General features: G+C 43.0%; 1 protein-coding gene across 1 annotated transcript in view; it reads right to left on the reverse strand.

Annotated features, from left to right (window-relative positions):
- The window catches only part of WNT7A (Wnt family member 7A), an 82,962-nt gene that overhangs the window by 27,221 nt on the left and 35,744 nt on the right, over window positions 1-19,997 (reverse strand). Inside the window, exon 3 of the mRNA XM_027836852.1 lies at window positions 12,877-13,148. Within this exon, the coding sequence (XP_027692653.1) occupies window positions 12,877-13,148 (272 nt within the window). The remainder of the gene's footprint in view (window positions 1-12,876; window positions 13,149-19,997) is intronic.

Genomic DNA, 19,997 nt, shown 5'->3' on the forward strand with positions numbered 1-19,997 from the left:
ACTGAGGAGACTGAGTTCCAGAGCAAGCAACAGAGAATTATAGGTTTAGGGCTAGAAGGGAACTCAGAGGCCATCTGCTCTAACCCACTCATGTTACAGAAGAGGAAATGAAACCCAGAAAGGGGAAGCAATTTACCCAAGACCAGAATTTGAACTCAGACCCTTTAATTGCCAAGTCCACGTTCTTTCCGCTGTGCTATCCTGCCTTCGACTTACCCCAAGATCACAGGGCACCAAGTAGCACAGATAGCATCTGAGCCCTCTGACGCTAGCTTATGGGCTCTAACCATTGTGCCACAGTGCTAGTCTCATCAGCAAACTCAGATCACTGCCACAGGGGCAGTGAAAGCTGAGAGAAGAGAAAGAAAGGAAAAGAGACAGCACAGAGGAGCGGAAAGGACGCTGGATCTGGAGTCAGAAGACCCAGGTTCAAATCCTACTTCCAATGCTTATGAACTTAGGAGGTAAAGTTGTTTAACTTCCTCAAGCCTCAGTTTTCTCATCTGGAAAAAAAAAGTACTCGTAGTATAGAGCTCATCAGGGCATGATGCTTCAAGGATCAAATGAAATAATAATGTTTTGCCCACTTGAAAACATTATAAATAATGATAGTTCAGTTTTACGTGGAGCTTTGAGGTCTACAAAACGCTTTACACATCATCTCCCTTGATACAACAACCTCATGAGCTAGGTGCTAAAAAAATGTCTGCTAATATAATTAAAGAAAGGAGGATGGGCAGAGGCCTTTGGCCCTACCAAGGCTGGACTAAAGCTGAGCTTTTATCTGGAGAATTAAAAGGGCGAGGAAAGTCTGGAATCTCTATGTCCCCATCCCTAATGCCAAGTTCCTGTTGGCCACCTGGACAAGGAGGAGTGCCATGGGATCACCTTTTCCCAGGCCCTGATCTTGTTGGAGAGCTGCTTAACAAAACAGTCAAAGCCCATCACTAATGGGTATAGGCTAGGTGAGGTGGGAGTCCTGCCTGCCCTGCCCTTGAAAGACAAAATTGGACTCATCCCCCTTGGAGGGGATCCTCAGGTAGCTTCATTACACACACACACCCCCCACCACTACCCTGACCAGAAGGCCCTCATGTCCCTACCACCTCTGCCTAATGGTCTGGGCACAACTGACCCTCCCTACCAGTTGGCCTACGGATCCTTGCCAGGACTAGCCACACCCTAAAAGCAGGGGCTTTCCCTGAGACCATGGTTGCTCTAAAGTCAGGGGCACCCTGAGGCCAACTTCGCCTCAACAACATTTTAAAAAATCAGTCTCATTGACAGAATGGTTCCGGTGCATTATATGAGGATTAAAGAGGCATCATGGAATGAAGGAAAGAACACTGGACTTGGAGTTCTGGCACCAACCTTTGCCTTTAACCAGCAAGGTGACTATGGACAAGTCATTTGACATCTCTGAGACTCAGCTTCCACAAGCTATAAAGTAAAGGGGCAGGAATAAATGATCTTCAAATTCTCTTCCAGCTCTAATTCCATGACCTTATGATCTCATTCAATCCTCACAACAGGTTTGTGGGTGTAACTGTTATACCCATTTTGTAAGTAAGAAGACTGAGACTGGAGAAGCATACTCACCTGACCATGGTCATAAACTCAAAATTCGGGATGCATGACCCCAAATTCAGGGATTTTTTTTCTACTACATCATGCTAGATTTCCCAAGATTAAAGAAATCAGAAGGCCAAGGGCACCCAATGCAAAGAAAGTGTTGTAGAAATTTGGGGGTCACTGGAACTTGGGGAGGGTATGGCCAACAACCTCGATTTCAAGAGGAAATTGCTCTCAAGGCTTAGCTCAAAAAGCTCTAATCCTCACCCTCTGCTTCATTTGGTCTATTAAGAGATGAACTGAGGGGCTACAAGGGAGAGACTTATTGCCCTGGGAGTAAAGGGCTTTTCTTTCTAACTGAGCTCAGATCTTTCCCTCCACTAAACCAGCTTATGACTTTTCCTCCAACCATGAGAGCTCAGGCCAGCTCAGCTTAGGTCAAGGGCAGTGAATGACAGGTCTAGATTTGACTTCCTTCTGTGTCCCCTCCCAACACTAGGGTCCCCCAAACATCCTTCAGGGATAAACTTCATCCCTTCCTGGCCCTGCTCCCTTCCTTCTTCCTTCCTTCCTCCTCCTTTGTCCAGTTCCCCACCCTTTATTCCATGAGTGTCCAGTGTACTTGCTAAACTATACCCTTTGCATTTCTACCTTCCAAAGAAATTCTCTACCCTCCTAACTCCTCCCCCCATTCCCAGAGTCATACTCTCTGTGGTCATGCCCATCTCCCTTCTAGTTACGTAAAAAAAGAGAGTGAATTTCCTCTTCTAGAGAGGAACGATTCATGAACTTTGTGGGGGTGTTTTAACTAGAAGACAGTCATTGTAGAAAATAATAAATTGTACCTGTGGTTAAGTTTAAGGGAAAGGAGGAAACCAGTCATCACTCAAGTATGTGTGTGAGAGCAGAGTATCACAGGCCTAACCAGCTGGCCATTTATGACTGGCTGATCTTTTAAATGGACTGACCCTCCTGTTAAATCCTAATTTGATGCCATGATATAAAGATAACCTTCGGTTCTTAAAGGTAACAGGAGGAGAACGCAAGTGCTGGCAAAACCAACCAAGCTAGGAAGGCTTTGAGAAGGGGCCCCATCATGGATCGTGCATCTTTCATCTGAGAACCACGTTGGCTAAATCTGGAAAGGTTCATCACCAGACCAGGGGCCTTCTCCCCTCTAAGGAGACCAGATGGACAGGTCTGAATTCTCGGCTTGACTCAACTTTTGTTCTTGTCCATTTTAGGTGAAAGGACTGGAGATACTGGCATCCCAGCATCTGGTTTTGCTGATAGTTCAGCATCAATGCTGGGGGCAAGGGAATGACCTTTTGGGACCTAGGCCAGCAGTAGGTTAGACAAGGGCTCATCCAACAGTAATGCTGTATTTGGATGTGAACTTGATGGAACCAAAGCTAGGTAGGAACTGAGCTAAGTTTGAGCCCACTCCTCCCAGAGACTGAATTGGAAGAGGGGAAAGTGTGTTTCCCAAGGTACTGGGGGGGAAATGTTTGTACTTTTGTTATTGTCATGTCTTTGAAATAAATATCCCTTTGGAAAAACTAATTGATGTTTAGTGATTAAATGGAAGTAGAACACTTGTCGCTGGTACACTGCCGATGGGGGCTCAAACTGATGGCTTTAGAAAAAAAGACATCTCCACCCCTCATTGTACCTTAGAACTTTGAGATGTAGCCCTCCTCACTCTGGGATAAAGAGCCAGAGAAGACTCACTACCCCTCTCTTCCTCTCCCTCTCTCTCTCTCATGTATATACATGTATGTATGTACATATATCTACATACATACATATATGTATGCACATATGTCTATTTCTATTTTATATAAATATAGGTATATGGGAGAAATGTGTAAATGACAAGATATGTAAAAATGCAAACTATATGTATATATAAATGCACACATGCCTTGTACTTTATGTATCTCATGTAAATTATATATACATATAATATACATTATACACATATTAAATTATAATGAACATGTAAATTAACTTATACATATTATACTCATATATATTATACATCTTACCTCACGTAATACACATACACGTCCTTTTTAAAATGTATCTCATCATTTACATGTTTCTCCCATTAGAATGTGAGCTCCTTGAAGGGAGAGACCTTTTTGTTGGTTTGTTTTGGGTTGTTTTTGTTGTGTTTTTTTCCTTTGTATCTCCAGCACTTAGCACAGTCCCTGACACATGGTAAGTGCTACTATTAATAAATGCTTGTTGACTGACTGGAAGGTTGACCACAGGCAATAAATATTTTGGCCACAGCATCTCTTGAAGACATCTACTATGTCATAGAGAGATGTCCATCTGTAGATTTAAAGAGGGTGCCTGCAGCAAGAATTACAAAGTCATGAAGAGCTGGAGCCTGGAGAAACAGGAGGTGGGTGGGGTCAAACCAATACAGAGGGTGTCAGCAGGGACAATGTTAATTGTCAAGGAAGGAGTTCAAGGCTCTAGGTCCCTGGCTTAGAGATAATGATGGACCCAACATGCCAAGCTTGCTGACAGAGTCTGAGCCATTTACACTTGCCAATCAGTCACAGGAGGACACTAACACATACTAGTGAATCAATCAGGCACCAAGAGATCCATTGCGAATATCAGCATTATGACTTTACAACCTGCATGACGATGTTGGGCAAGCTGTTTCTCCTCTCCAAGCCTCAGTAACTGGCCTAAATTATTTTAAAGAGTCCTTCCCACTCTAAAATCTCATGATCTTTGCACCCTGTTGATTATTTATGGATTTAGCCTTCCCTTCTAAATACTATAAACTCTAAAAACAGATACAAGCATAAGAGAGTACATGCAAAGGGTATAAGGGAAGAGGATGAGCGAGAAGCCGGAAGAGCTGGTGCCAACCTACATTTCTAGCTTTACCTTCCATTGCTATCCTAACATAGGCAAATTGTTCTTCCCCACCCCCCAAAAGCGTCCCAGTCTGATCAGCTCCAGCTTAACTGCATCTGTGATCAGGCTATCCTCTGTACTACCATAACTCCCCATCCATTCCCAGCAAGTTTTGCTCCAGGTGAAAAAAATGCCTGGCTACAGCTCTGCTCACTCTAGCTTTTTGTTCATGCCTTTTCTCTACCTCAAAAAGCCACCCTGATTCAGCCAGCCTGCACTCATCCTTCAAGGACCAGCTTAAGCTCTGCCTCTGCCTCTTCCTTGAGGCCCTCCCTAAGCCCACCTGCCCACAAGGACCTCTCTTTTCTTGAAGCCCCTGTACTGTGTGTTATCTGTTCCATCCCTTTAACACACATGACAACCTGCCTTATATCATTAGGAAACTTTTTATGGGTTCGAGTTTTCAATATAATAAATCCAGCAAACATTTCTTAAATGCCTGCTATCCCAGGCTGTGAGTATACAACAGCAAAACCGAAAATGGTCCCTGCCCTCAAGGAACTTTCATTCTACTCGAAGGAAATAGCAAGAAAACCAAGATGTACAGATACACACACACACATACACACACACACACACACACACACACACCTCTCAATGGGAGAAAACGCTGACCACTATGCTTATCTCCCCAGCTTGGCTTTAGGCTCCTTGTGAGCAGACACTGGGTCCAGTACTTCTCCAGGACACCCCAGTCAGTACTCTGTACACAGTCAGGGCACAACACCTATTTACCAATTGCTTGATAGCAATAGAATCATAGATTTTTTAACTGAAAAGCATTTAGTCCAACCCACTCACTTTACAGACGAGGAAACTCAAGCCCAGAGAGTGACTCACCCCAAGATCAGACAGGTAATAAAGGATCAGAGTGGAATTTGAACTTAGGTCTTCCAGACTCCAAGTCTAGCCCTCTATCCACTATACCACACTGCCTTCATGGAAGTGGGATGGTGTTATGTCTGGAAGGTGATTCCTTTTCTTAGCAGAGACTGCTTTCTAGATTGTTTTCCTACTGTTGAACCATCCTTGCATCCTTGGTAAAAATCCCACTTGGGATAAGTGATGAATATTTTGCTGAAGTCTTTTTGCTAATGTAACAGGACTTTGATTGAGGGTTGGTACTAGAAACTACTTCCTAACCTGGCCTCAGGGTAATTCTCAGCCCCATACAGGAGATTCCTGGGAGGGAAAGCATGTCTCATCCTCACACTTCCCCAGAGCTCTCCTCATTCCAGACAGCCTCAGACAAGACCCCACAGTTTAAGAAAGTATCACCATGAGCCCTCTCTCCCCCACAAATGACTGGGGCTGCTCTGTCCCTGGTCTAGGGAGAGACAGCCAATCAGAAGCCACCTTGAGGTACCCTTGCTTTCTGGTCACAGCCACCAGGTAATGATGGATCATGCTGACTCAGGAGACAGCATGAGGTAGGCCTAACACACGGGCTTGCTGTTCAAGGAAGGGGGATGGGGAGAGGGAGAGAAGGGAGAGAGAAAGGGCAGCCAGAAGGAAAAAAAGCAATTTGATCTTGTCCTCACCACCCACACAGATCAAGCCAGTGACACGGGATGACAGGGTCTAAGAACAATAGACTTGTCTCATGCTCCTTTCCCCTTCATCTCAATCCTTGACAGTCACTGACAGAGGCACAGTTCTCTGGAGTGGCTCTCTTCCTCCCCTTTGAAGGCATGAAGGACATAGGCATACACTCTCACTTCTCAAACACACCCATCCCCCCGATCCTTAGAGCAACAACAATTCTAACTCCTCGGGGATCAGAAGGTGATAGAAGCAGCCACAGGCGGGAGCCCAGCCAGATTTGGGTCAGTCCCAAAAAGGTCCATCCTGCAGTCTTGTACTGGACCCTCCAGCTGGTCCAGCCTAAGGCAAAGCGGTCTTGAAGCCCATGTCTTGCTCTGGGTACCTCAGTCTTGCTCTGGGAGCTGCTGATAAACTTTTCCTGGCCCCATGTCTGGGATACCCATAGAAAAGAAAGTATTAGCTGGATCCATCTCTCATAAAGTCACACACACATACACATTCATAAATATACTCAGCCTAACACAAATATTCAAAATGAAGGAAAAGGAGCAATCCTCATCTAGAATGACGTAGTAAGAGACAGCATGGTATAGTGGATAAGGGGCTGTACTCAAAGTCAAAGCCTCTGGTACTAACTAGCTGAGAGGCCAAACTCAAGGATTTCAATCTGTCTGAGCCTCAACTTCCTTATTTGTAAAATGGGGACAACGACAACTGTAGTGTATGTGCATAAACATATATATACACACATATATGCACATATGTAGTATACATGTGTGTGGAATAGATGTCTAACACGTAGTTCCTCTACATAATAATATTAATCATTATATTAAGATCTATAATACCTATTCCATAGAGTTGTTAAGGCTCAAAAAAAGCCTGTAGAGCTATCTATGTATATAATGTATACATATTCAGATACATGCATGTATGTATGTATATATATATGTACTATATAAGCACTATGTAAATATAAGATATTATTACTAATAGAAATATTTTGAATTTAGAGGACCTAGGTTCAATTTCCTACTCCATTTTTTTAATACCTGTACAACTACAAGCAGTCCCATATCCTCTGTAAGTGAGCTCTGGCGCCTTAATTTCCTCATCTGTAAAATGAGAGGGTTGGCCTCAATGACCCCCAAGGTGACTTCCAAGCCCATGACCTATGATCCCACAAGCCCAGGGAGCAGAACTAGAGAAGCAGTAGCCAACTGGGGTTAGACCCTAAGATTGTAGATTTAAATCCGGCAGGGTCTGGAAGGTCACTGAGTCCAGATGGTGCCAACAGGCAGGGACCCAGAAGAGAAAGAAAAAGAATGCACAGCTCTCTCGTGGTTGACTGTCAGCCTGTAGATGAGCTATGAAGGGAGCATCAAGAAAGCTGGGTAAGGGTGAATTAGTTCTTGCCTTCTCACAGCTGCCCAGTCATCCCAGCAGATGGTGATGCTCAGACCTCTAGCTCATCTTCCTTCCAGTTCTGTTCCAGGACACATAAGGACTGGGTAGGATCAGTCCTCACCACACAGTGTGATAGTGAGAGCCAATTGGAAGATCTTCCCCACGGCAGTCCCAAAATATCTCCCCCACTGACCTTACCACTAGGTCTTTAAATCTACAATTACAGATTTCATTTCTTTGGACTAATGTATTACATCCAAAGTATTAACCACTGTTAAATGAAAAATCCTTTCAATGGAGTAACACAGTGATTTATCATCAAACATTTATTCCCTAATTCAAATAGGCTTGTCAGATGAACAGGGAGGGAAGAAGAAAGGAAAGGCACAGAACTGGTCAGTTTTTATAGTAGGAAGAGGAAGGGAAGGTCTCAACCATGAGATATTATAGGGAAGGGTAGGCCTGGGGAGGCCTACAAGTCAGGGGTCTTAGGACAGTTTGGAAAAGAGACAAGGGGGCATAGGGAACTAATATAGGAGAGTACAAAAGAAAAACTGCTCAGGCTTCACCATTTGACCAAAAATCACCCTTTACTACACCCTGTCATGTATGTACCTTAACAGTACCACATCCTGCCCTAACTTGTATATGGCATGCCCTAACATGGTTGTGCCAAGCCTTAACATTCATTATCGGCAAGTGGATGGAGCCTTGGACCTGGCGTCACAAAGATCTGAATTCATATCCAGCTTCAGACAGCTACTGGCTGTGTGACATTGCTCAAGTTACTTAACCTATCAGGCTCAGTTTCTTCATCTCTAAAATGAGGGGATTGGATTCAGCGGACTCAAAGCTTCCTTCCAACTCTAAATCTGGGATCCTATGATCTTGCCTAATGGAAATGACTTTGGGCTAAAAGTCAGGAGACCTGGGTTCTGGACCTTAAATTTCTTAAGCCTCAGTTTCCTCCACTGTAAAATGATCTCAAAGATTCCTTCCAGATGTGGCATTTTGTGATTATATTCAACAAGAATTACTAAGCACCTGCTACACCCAAGGCCTTGTACAAGTCACAGAGGAGGATACCCAAATGACCAAGAAACAGTCCCTGCTCAGAAGGAGGTTACTTACATTCTTGTAGGGTAGATAAGACATACACACAAAGAACTCCAGTGGGAGACAGAGTGTGAAAAGTAGCACAAATGAGATACCAACAAAGTTGCAATGGGAAGAAAGTGTAATAGAGGAGTGATATTTGAGTTGGATCTTGAAGGACGGGAGGGAAAGGGGCATTCCATATGGCAGGGAACAGCACTAGTAAGAGAATGGATGTGATAAAGTGTATACCGGGGTGGGCAACCTGCAGCCTCGAGGGTGAAGGGCCAAACTTGAGGATCTAGAGGCCACAGGTATAGACCATGAACAAAGAGTAAAGAAAAAAAAGTAGCCCAGTTGGGCAACATCACAGGCTAAATCTAGAAAGGTAAGTTGGGGCCTTGAATAGCTAGAAAGGGAGTTTGGACTTCAACCAATAGGTATGGAGAGCCATTGAAGGTTTTTGACCAGAATCAATCCTTTAGGAACATTCTATAATTCTATAATATGTGCCCTGACCCCCAATATGACTATACTCCATTCTCATATGTTTCTAGTCTGCTTTCACATCAGATAACCCTGGTCAGTGTGTTTTCCATTCCATCAGAAGAGGAAGAGAGGGAGGAAGAGAAAGAGAGAGAGAGAAAGAGAGAAAAAGAGAGAGAGAGAAAAGAGAGAGAGAGAGAAGCACTCTGGGATCTCCTGCCAACCCACTACTTCTCGAAGTGTCAGGGGAGCCAGCCAGCCGGGTGGAAAGTGATCCCTATAGCAATTACTGTGCTGATGAGGAGGCATGTTGGAGCCTGAAGGGAATCTAATTCAGCTGCACAGTAGCTGAGGCTGCTGCCACCAGCTCCCAGCACCGCAGACACAGGGGCCTTGCAGTCTTTTTCTTGGAGCTGTACCGTCTTCTTAATTTCTTTTTCTTTTTCAAGTACATTTACACACATCTAAACATTGGATCTAGCCAACAAGCAGGCAGGGCAGGGATGCCTATGCCGAATGATGAATAAGGAAACTGATGCACAAGGTCGCCCAGTTTGTGAATGGTCCCAGTTTCCTGCCTCTCTACCTCTGACTCTTTCTATCAGCTCTTGCTTCCTTTCTTTGGGAAGGAGGATGCGACAGCCTAAAGACTATGCCATGCCCATTATGATCTCATAGATTGATAGACTGATGGACTGATAGGTTTTCGGTGAGGTGAGAGAATTTAGAGGTTGTCTAATCCAGGGATTCTTCATCTTTTTTGTGTGTTATGGACCCCTCTGGCAGTCTTGGGAAACCCTGGGACCTCCTCTGAAAATCATCTTTTTAAATGCATAAAATAAGGAAACTAATTATATTAAAATAGTTATCAAAATATTTTTTAAAGAAAACAAATTCATGGGCCTCCATCTAACCAAGCCACAATTTTCATTTTGTTTTTGTATTTGTATCCCCACCACTTTGTACAATGCCTAGAGCATGGTAAGCACTTTGTGCTTGTTGGATTGAACTGAATCTTCCAAATGAGGAAACTGTGGCCTAAAGAGGTTAAATGGCTTCTAAGACTAGAACTCCAGTCTTTTAAATCTGTCAGATCCCAGCAGGCCATGCATTGACTTAGAAAACCACAAATTAACACTATTTATGTTGTATTGTATTTTTATTTTGTTAAACATTCCCTAATTACATTTTGATCTGGTTCAGGCTTTACTTGGGAGTATTACGGGTTTGCATAGTCTGACAGCACAGCTGCCTCCCCACTATATCCCAGTTGCCTCAATCCCAGAATCTCACCAATCCCAGAGTTAAATGGGCCAGCCAATGTCCATTACAATATATCAATCAATCAATAAACATTTATTAAGTTCAAACTAGTGCTAGGCATTGTGCTAAGCTCAACAAATGCTCATCCAGCTTTTGTGGGAAGATCTCGGTGGGGGAGGGGTACGAGGTAGGGGCTGCAACCCACTACTCCCCCAAGGCTGCAACCCACTACTCCCCCAAGGCTGCCCATTCCACTTTGGGATGGCTCTAATTATTAAGAAGTTTCTCCTTACATCAAACCTAACCTAAATTTGTGTCTTTGTAACCCGTAGCTCCTAGTTCTCCCCTCTGGGCCCATGAAAATCAAATCTAATCCCTCTTCCATGTGACAGCCGTTCAAATACCTGAAAATAGCTATCCTGCCCCACCCCAGACCCAAGTCATCTTTTCTCCAGGCTAAACATTCCCCACTCCCCCAACCAACCATATGGCATGATCTCAAGGCCCTTCTCCAACCCAATCACCTTCTTCTGGATGATTTTCCACCCATCAATGTCCTCCCTACAGTATGGCACTACAATCATCCAGATTGTGATCTGATGAGGGCAGCAGACAGAAGGATTGCCAATCTTCCTAGTCCTAGAAGCTATATTCCTTTCTTAATGCAGATTAAGATCATTTTAGCTTTCTTGGCTGCTACACTTCTGCTGTTTGTTCATATAATTTGCTGTAATATACTCATATTATTAAGCTTCCAACCCATTAAATACCTGAACAAACTGCTGCCTAGTCACATATCTTACTTGTGAAGTTGATTTTTTTTTAACCCAGCAATATGACTCTACTCCTATCCTTATTCACTTTTATCTTCTCAGATTCATCAGGACATCTCCATGTCTCATGATCTTTTCATCCTCTGTATACATTATTGCCCCTCAGAAACTCTGATATCCTGCCCAGATTATCACTGTCTCTGTTCCTCACAAATGATGCTCCATTTTTAGAGTGATAGAGCAACAGAACAGATTAGGTACACAGTACACACTTTTAGATGACCATTGTAACCTAGTGTTTGGTAAACCCAAAGAGCCAAGCTGTTGGAGTAAAAAGTCACCATTTGACAAAAATTGCTGGGAAAATTGGAAAGCAGTTTGGCAGAAACGAGGCATATAACAACATCTCAAAGCTTATGCCAAAATAAAGTAAAAATGGGTAAATGATTTAAGATTTAAAGGGTGAAATTATAAGTAAATTAGAGGAGCATGGGAAAATGTACCTGTCAGATCTATGGATAAGGGAAGAGTTTATAAACAAAAAAGAGATAGGATCACAGGAAGTAAAATGGATAATTTGGATTATATGAAATTAAGAGGTTTTGCACAAACAAAACCAATGCAACCAAAATTAGAAGGAAAGTAGGAAACTGGGGGAAATTTTTACAGCAAATTTCTATGATAAAGGCCTCATTTCGCAAATACATAGGGAATTGAGACAAACTTATAAAAATAAGAGCCATTCCCCAGTTGATAAATGGTCAAAGAATATGAACAGGCAGCTTTCAGAAGACGAAATCAAAGCTATCAATACTTACGTAAAAATGCTTTAAATCACTATCAATTAGAGAAACGCAAATTAAACAGCTCTAAGGTTCCAACTCATACCTATCCGACTGGCTAATATGACAGAAAAGAAAAATGACAACAGCTGGAGGAGATGTAGAAAAAATAGGTACAGTAATGAATTGTTGATGAAGTTGTGAACTGGTCCAACCATTCTGGAGAACAATTTGGAACCATGTCCAAAGGGCTATAAAACTGTGCATTCCCTTTGACCCAGCAATACCACTGCTAGGTCTGTATCCCAAAAAGATCGTAAAAAAGAAAAAAGGACCCACATATACAAAAATACTTAAAGCAGCTCTTTTTGTGGTGGCAAATTCCATCACAATTATATACCACAACGTGTTCAGCTATTCCTCAATCAAGGGACATCCCCTCAGTTTCCAATTCTTTTTAATGTAGTAATCCTATCAAAAAATGAGGTTAAGTTAGCATGACTTGCTCTTGATTTAGTCATGAGAGGTCTTTGGGAGCACAGCTTCCTTTTCTAAATATTCACTAACCCTCCCTTTCCTGTGTTCTAGAACCTTGCCAAAAATCAAAAGTCAAGATCATAGTCTAATAATTGGCATATTTCATTCTCTTTAATAAAAAATGGGGTGTCATCTACACTATTTCAGTTTGGGGATACTTCCATTCCCCACGGCCTTTCAAAAGATACTGACAGTGATTCAGCAACTATATCCACTCTTCTTCTTGTAAAAACAACCACACACACACACACACACACACACACACACACACATTCAGAGAACTGTATTGTCTGCATTTTTGCAGTGGTTTCTTTTTTAAACTGTGGAGTACATTTTAAGCATATATTAAAAATACAGATATATAAAGCCATATAAATGTCTTAATTACACATTTCTCAGTATCTAATTGACAGCTGATGCCCCGCCCTCCCCAGCCCATCTCACTTGCCTCCCAGACCCCGCAGCCTGCCTACCTTGCGTCCAGCCTCATTGTTGTGTAAGTTCATGAGGGTCCTGGCATTCTGCTTGATCTCCCTCGCGTCCACGAAGACCTTGGCAAAGCCGATGCCATAGCGGATGTCGGCAGAACAGCCGCCCCACTTCCATCCTTCGTCCCGGTGATACTGGCCCTGCTTCTCTTTGTCACAGCCGCAGTCACTCAGGTTACCCTGTGTACAGGCGGCCGTAATGGCATGGGCCACACCCGCAGCAATGACCGCGTAGGTGAATGCAGCTTCTCGGCTCCCTGAAAGAAGAGACAGGCATCACGTTGTGGTAGGAACCAGGATACTGAGGAAAAGGGAACTGGGAACCCAGACGACAGGCTCCACACTGGAGGGCACTTGTCACCCAGCACAAGACTCTGTATATGGTAGTAGAGGACGAGGGGTGAACTGGAGCCATGAGGCAAGTTGGTGTTAAATTTGTAGCACGACCATTTACACCTTAGAAATCTATAAGCTACAAATCAAGGCTTGATTTATTGTTTTGCGGATTGTCTAAACTTATAAAAAGTCATGGAGAAAATGCAGAATAAGCTTAAAAATGTGTCAGGCTTGCATTGTTTTTTGAGAGTCTGTTGTTAAACATTTACCAGCAGACCCCCGAGGGGCTTAACGGGCAGATACCAACCTGTGATTTCATTAGTGAGGGGAACTCCTGGTGGGGGAATTTCCTTCACCAGTGGTCAATCCCAACTTGTCTCTAATATAGTAGATAAGTCCTAAGGAGCTGCCAGAGGCACATGAACCATTAGTGACTTGACCAAGACCACAACACTAATAAGCATCAGACCCACAATTTTAGCCTAAATCTGCAAAACACTGAGCCCAGCACTCCATCCTACACCACATCGCCTCTAAAGTCTTTAATAAGAATTCTTTTTTCAACTGAATTAAATTGAGACTAAAGAAGAGATGATCAATTTTACCTAGAGAAGAGAAGGCCTAGAACTCTACTTCCCATATGTTTTCTTTCCAAGACACTTGTGAACTTTTGCCAGGACAGAAATAAGAGAGAAGGTAATATTATGTCTCTCATTCATCCATCTGTCATCTATGAGCTTAGTCAATAAATCTTATAATAATAATAAATGATATAATATATAATAAATCCACCCAGTCACCTCTACATGTACTCACATATAAGATAGCTCCTTTACTTATTAACCATGTAACACAAATTATGACCTACATAGGTGGGGCTAATAGCCACACTGATGAGACCCAGATTGATTGAAATATTTTGAGTAACAATAGACAGATCATTTAGTCTCTCTGGGCCTCAGTTTCCCTATCATGGCAGCTAATAATTCTGGTACCACTTATCTGACAAGGTTATGGTAGGAAAAGAGTTCTTATGAACCTTAAAACCTTAAACCAGCTGCTCCCATGGCCCCATTTCTCCCCACCTAGAACAGTACCATTGGACTGGACATCCCAAAACCATGCTCTCGGTCAATGGGAGAATTAATCGATTCACCTTTGGGATGCCTGCCCAGGAGTTTAGTCATCTTGATTGGTGACTGATCAAAAATGATCACTGAATGAATGCAAATTTGCCTAGCCCCACTGTATGTAGCCATGATCTGCCAGACTTCTTTTCTCCCATACTTGTCTATTCTTGTTGAGGACACTGCCATCCTCCTATTCTCCCAGGTTCACAGTCTTAATGTCATCCTTCCCTCCTCTCTTTCACTCCCATATTAAACGTTGCCAATCTTACCATTTCTACCTTCACAATCTCTCTCATATCCACCCCCCTTCTCTCTACTCATCCAACCACAAAGCGCCAGCCCTCATCGTCCTCTTGCCTGGACGATTCTAATAGCCTTATCTATCTCCTGACTTCCAGTCTCTCCCCACTCCATTCTCAGCTACAGAAATGATTGTTCTGAAGGGTAGGTCTGACACTCTCCTCTCCTCTCTCAGGGAGTTCCAGTGACTCTCTATTACCCCCAGGACCAAATATAAAGTCCTCTGTTTGGCATTGGAAGCTCTTCCTAGCCCAGCCCCTTCCTATCTTTCTGGCGTTCTTATACCTTACTCCCCTCCACAAACTCTACAATCCAGCTTATTTCGTACTTTTACCTCCTCAAACACAACATTTCATCTCCTGCCTCCTCCATCGAGACTTCCTTCAAGATTCAGCTTAAAGCCCACCTGCTGTAGGAGACCTTTTCTAGGTCCCCCTCCCTCAGCTGCAAATGCCCCCCCTTTCAGATTGTCTCTGTTGTTGCTGTTCAGTTCTGATCACCCTTCTGTTCCTTTTCCTAAGCACAGGTGGTGGTGTTGTTGAGTTGTTTCAGTTGTGTCTGATTCTTCATGACCCTGTTTGGGGTTTTGTTAGCAAAGATACTAGAATGGTTTACCATGTTCTTCTCCAGCTCATTTTATGGATGAGGAAACTGAGGTAAATAGGGTGAAGTGACTTGTGCAGGGTCACACTGCTAGTAAATGTCTAAGGCTGGATTTGAATTCAGGTCTTCCTAACTCCAGGCCTGGTGCTCTATCCACTGTGCCACCTAGTTGTATACATCTTGTCCATACCTTGTTACTTACAGGTTATCTCCTCCTCTAGAATGTGAGCTCTCTAAGGGCAGGGACTGTTTTTTTGCCTTTCTCTATCTCTCCAGTGATTAGCACAGTGCCTGACACATAGCACTTTGATAAATGCTTGTTGACTGACTCAGTCAAACGTTTATTAAGTACCTACTATGTGCCAGGCACTGTACTAAGCACGGGAGACAGAGAAAGGGGCAAAAGATAGTTCTTGTTCTCAAGGAGCTTACAATCTAATAGGGTAAACAGCAAATGTACAAATATGTACAAACAAGTCATACACAGTATAAATAAGAACTATAGTCTAACAGGGTAAACAACAAACTTACAAATATGCACAAACAAGCCACACACAGTATAAATTGGAATCGTAGTCTAACAGAGTAAACAACAAACATACAAATATGTACTAACAAGCCATACACAGAATAAATAAGAATAAGAGATGGAGGGCGTCAGAATTAAGAGGGGTTGGGAAAGGCTTCCTGTAGAAAACAGGATTTTAGCTGAAACTTAAAAGAAGCCAGCAGAGTCAGTAAGAGGAAATGAGGAGGGAGAGATTTCTAGGTATGGGAGATAGAGAAAATGCCCCAGAGCTGAGAGATAGAGTGGCCAGGAGACTGGTGTCATTGGGCTGAAGAGTATGTGGCAGGGAGGAAAGTGTCAGAAGACCGGAAAGGTAGGATGGGGCTAAGTTATGAAGGGCTTTGAATGCCAAACAGAGTATTTTGTATTTGACCTTGGAGGCAATAGGGAGCCACTGGAATTTATGGAGAGGGTTGGGGGGAGGGGGTGTTGTGACATGATCAGACCTGCGGTTCAGGAAAATCACTTTAGCAGCTGAATGGAGTGAGGAGAGAATTGAGGAAGGCAGACCTCACAGAAGCTATTGCAGTAATCCAGGTGTGAGGTGACGAGGGTCTGCACCAGACTGATGGCAGTGTCAGAAGGGAGAAGAGGGCAGATTGGAGACATGGTGCAAAGGTGAAATCGACAGGCCTTGGCAACAGCTTGGATATGGATGGATGGGAGAGATAGTGAGGAGTCCAGGATGACCCCTAGATTGTGAGCCTGAGAAGCTGGGAGGATGGTGTTGCCTGGACTTTAACAGGGAAAGTGGGGGTGGGGGGTTAGCCAGGCCTAGATCACTCCTCATAGCTATACACCCCTGTCATTTTGTCATCTGTCTTCCCACCAGAAATCTGTCCCATCCCTTCCTCAATCAGTTTTCTGCCTCTTGTTCTGGGAACAGTGAGCAAACTGATACTACCATTGCTTCTGGAAAGGGTGTGTCCTACGTATGGATTAACTCACCATCCTAACTCCCCAGATCCAAACTCCTTTCCCCAGGCAAAATTCTCCTTTATGGAATGTAAGTTGAAAATGTTTCTTCCATCTATTAGAATGTAACCTCCAGGTAGGCAAGAATTTTTTTATTTGTATCCCCGGAACTCAGCAATGCTTAGAACACGCTAAGAACTTAATAGATTTTTTTTCACTCATTCATTCAAGTACTATTTAAGCACAATTAATATATAAATACTCACACATGTACCCATACTCAACCATAAACATATACCCATACAGATGTACCCATTTTGCCAACATAAACCTATACAAATATGCATTTTTAAGATAGATGAATAGAGATGGAAAATAATAGTAGCACTTATATAGCACCTGCTGTATGCCAGGCACCATACTAAGTGCTTTATAAATATTATCTCATCTGATCCTCAGGTGATATTACTATCCTCATTTTACAGTTAAGGACACTAAGGTCAACAGGGGTTATATGACTTGCTCAGGGTCACCCAAATAGTAAGCATCTAAAGTCAGATTTGAATTCATGTCTTCCTGATTCCAAAGCTAATACCCTATCCACTGCACCACCTAGCTGAGGCAATTCCTGTAGAGAAGGGGCCAGGCATCCCCACTAACTGCCACCAACCGCCATTCCCAGAGCAGTCAAGTCAGCCTAGGTGAGGCAGTAGGGCACTCTGAGGAAGAGACAGGAAGCACCATGTACTAAGTGAGTCAAACCACCACCACTTGACCACAGTCTCCCCTTGGATCCTGATGGAAACAGCCCAAGAGGCTCTGGAAATGGTTCCGGGTCAGTACTGTTGGTCATCATTCCCAGAAGCAGACCTGATGGAGATGCAGCCTGGCAGCTAACTATTTCTGGAGGTTCTATAGCCATATCTATCGTAGACCCAGAAAAGAAAGTCCTGATCCCTCAATCCCTGGCACTGTTAAATGATTCATCATCAGAAATCAATATGATTTTATACATTGAAATGATGTTAAAGAAGAGGCATTGTCATCCACTTTGCAGCTGCCCCCTAAGGACCATGGAGCCCTTCTATCTAAAAGCTATTCTATCTTTCAAATAAAGCCTTCCATGTGCCTTGCCTCCCCCACCCCCACTAGAATGGAAGCTCTCTAGGGGCAGGGGCTGTCTTCTATTCTGTTCATATCCATAGCACTTTACACACAGTAAGCACTTAATAAATGCTCTATTTAGTCATCAGGATATCAGCGGGCTAGAAAGGGAAGGTCATAACAACACAATGATCAGGTTTGGTTTCCTAAAGGAGCCAGGATTTGAAATAGGCTTTAGAAAATGGGTCCAACAGGCACAGGGAAGAAGGACATGCCAGAGCTACAGCACAACCAGAGCTAAGGAATGTGGAGCATGCCGTATTTAGAAGGCATAAAGTCATTCGGTTTGGCAGAAACATTAAATACACGGAGATGAATAATTTAAAAAAAAAAAGACTAGAGAGGTAAGGTGGCAACAGATTGTAAAGGGCCTTGAATGTCAAACAAAGGGTTCTGAACTTTATTGAACTTCAGGGATCCACTGAAGATTTTTAAGCAGAAGGATGACCTGACTAGATCCACGGGTAAGAGATTATTCTGGCAATAGCATGTAATAGAAGGAGAGCCCAAAGGTAGGTAAAGAGACTGTTGCAATAGTACACACAAGTGGTAAAGAGGACATGTTCTAAGCAGGTGGCAGTGGAAACCAAGAACTTACCCATCATTTGGATTCATGGATACACACAGACGTACATACGACATGAGCGCTGGCCTTTGTTTCCTGTAGATGTCAATAGCTCTGCCACTAATTATCTATGTGCCCCTTCATTGGTCAGTTCCCCACATTGGTTCTCAATTTCTATGTGAATTTTCTATAGAACTATATGCATGTCTATCAGCCAATCCTTTCCTTCTTTCACCAAGGATCCTACCTTCTTCATGCCATTGATCAAAAATCAGCAAAGAGGAATGAAAAAAACCAGAACAAAAGTGCACTAAATACAGCTTTTTGATGTATGAATGCATCTTAGTGTGCTGATTCGGAGATTGTAACCTAGGAAATAGCAATTAGCATTCAAGTCCATTACAAAACAGATAATAATCAGCTATTCTCCTTCTCCATGAGGGCTGGCCAAAGAAAATAAGCTATAATTACTTCCTGCATCAGGAGGGCTTCAAGTTAGACTTAAGGAAGAATTTTTTTTTTTGACAGTGAGCAATATTATAGAGGGAAATTCCTGGGGAGGGGGGGATGATTGGAGAGGCAGGATATGTAAGACGGCCAAGACAAAGGAAGCTGAGAAATCTACTTTTCAGGAGATCTTTAGAAACGAGGTCCATTCTCATCTATGTAACATGGTTTAGGGATGGTCTTACCTGGAGGAAGGGGGTACTCCACGTGACCTCTTAGATATGTCCTAGTCCCAGAATTCTAATGATAAGACCAAACACCCCCAAGGTAGGCACTCAGCATTCCAAAAGGCTCTTGGCAGGTGCTGCAGTCAGCCTCCTGCACACACACCTTCTGGCTGTTGGAGGGTCTGGGCACAAGGCTTATAAAGCTCTTTGAGGCATAGCCAAAAGCTACCATGGCTTAGAAGAAACTTAAGGGATATAGAAACCAATAATTAATTCCTTTCTGTTCTAAAAGGCACACCCCCCCCCCAAATTCTTCCCTCAGTCACTGTTTCTAACTTGGGGCTGAGTCCTAACTATACCCCAACCTGGTATAGGTTCCCCTTTGTCACCATAGGACAGAATGATCTCAGATCTCTCCAATCCCCAGAAGGTCATGGGTCATTATTATTGACCTCTGATCTCACAAGACTTTCTACTCCTCTGTGCATTGCTTGACTTAATTCTCATTTTACAAAAAATGGAAACCAACAGGCACTATCTACTTCACAGAGAAAAGTGTAACATAAGCTTCAAAGCACTATAGAATTGTGAGGCATTTTCATTATAGAATTCTAAATCATGAATGTTTATGTAAATTGTGAATTTTAAACCTGTGAACATATCAAAACACATGAATATTGCCACAAGGGTTATCAATAATAACTATGAATGACTGAAAACTAGTATGAAGGGGATGGAAAAACTTTACAGTGACTTCAACTCAACATTTACTCATCACCAATTCAGGGCACTAGACCATGCCCTCAAGTAGCTTACAGTTTTCTGGGGGTAGGGTTAGCAGTGGAATACGA

The sequence above is a fragment of the Vombatus ursinus genome, unplaced genomic scaffold (genome assembly GCF_900497805.2).
Source record: "Vombatus ursinus unplaced genomic scaffold, bare-nosed wombat genome assembly UNPS02014820.1, whole genome shotgun sequence".
Lineage (NCBI taxonomy): Eukaryota > Metazoa > Chordata > Mammalia > Diprotodontia > Vombatidae > Vombatus > Vombatus ursinus.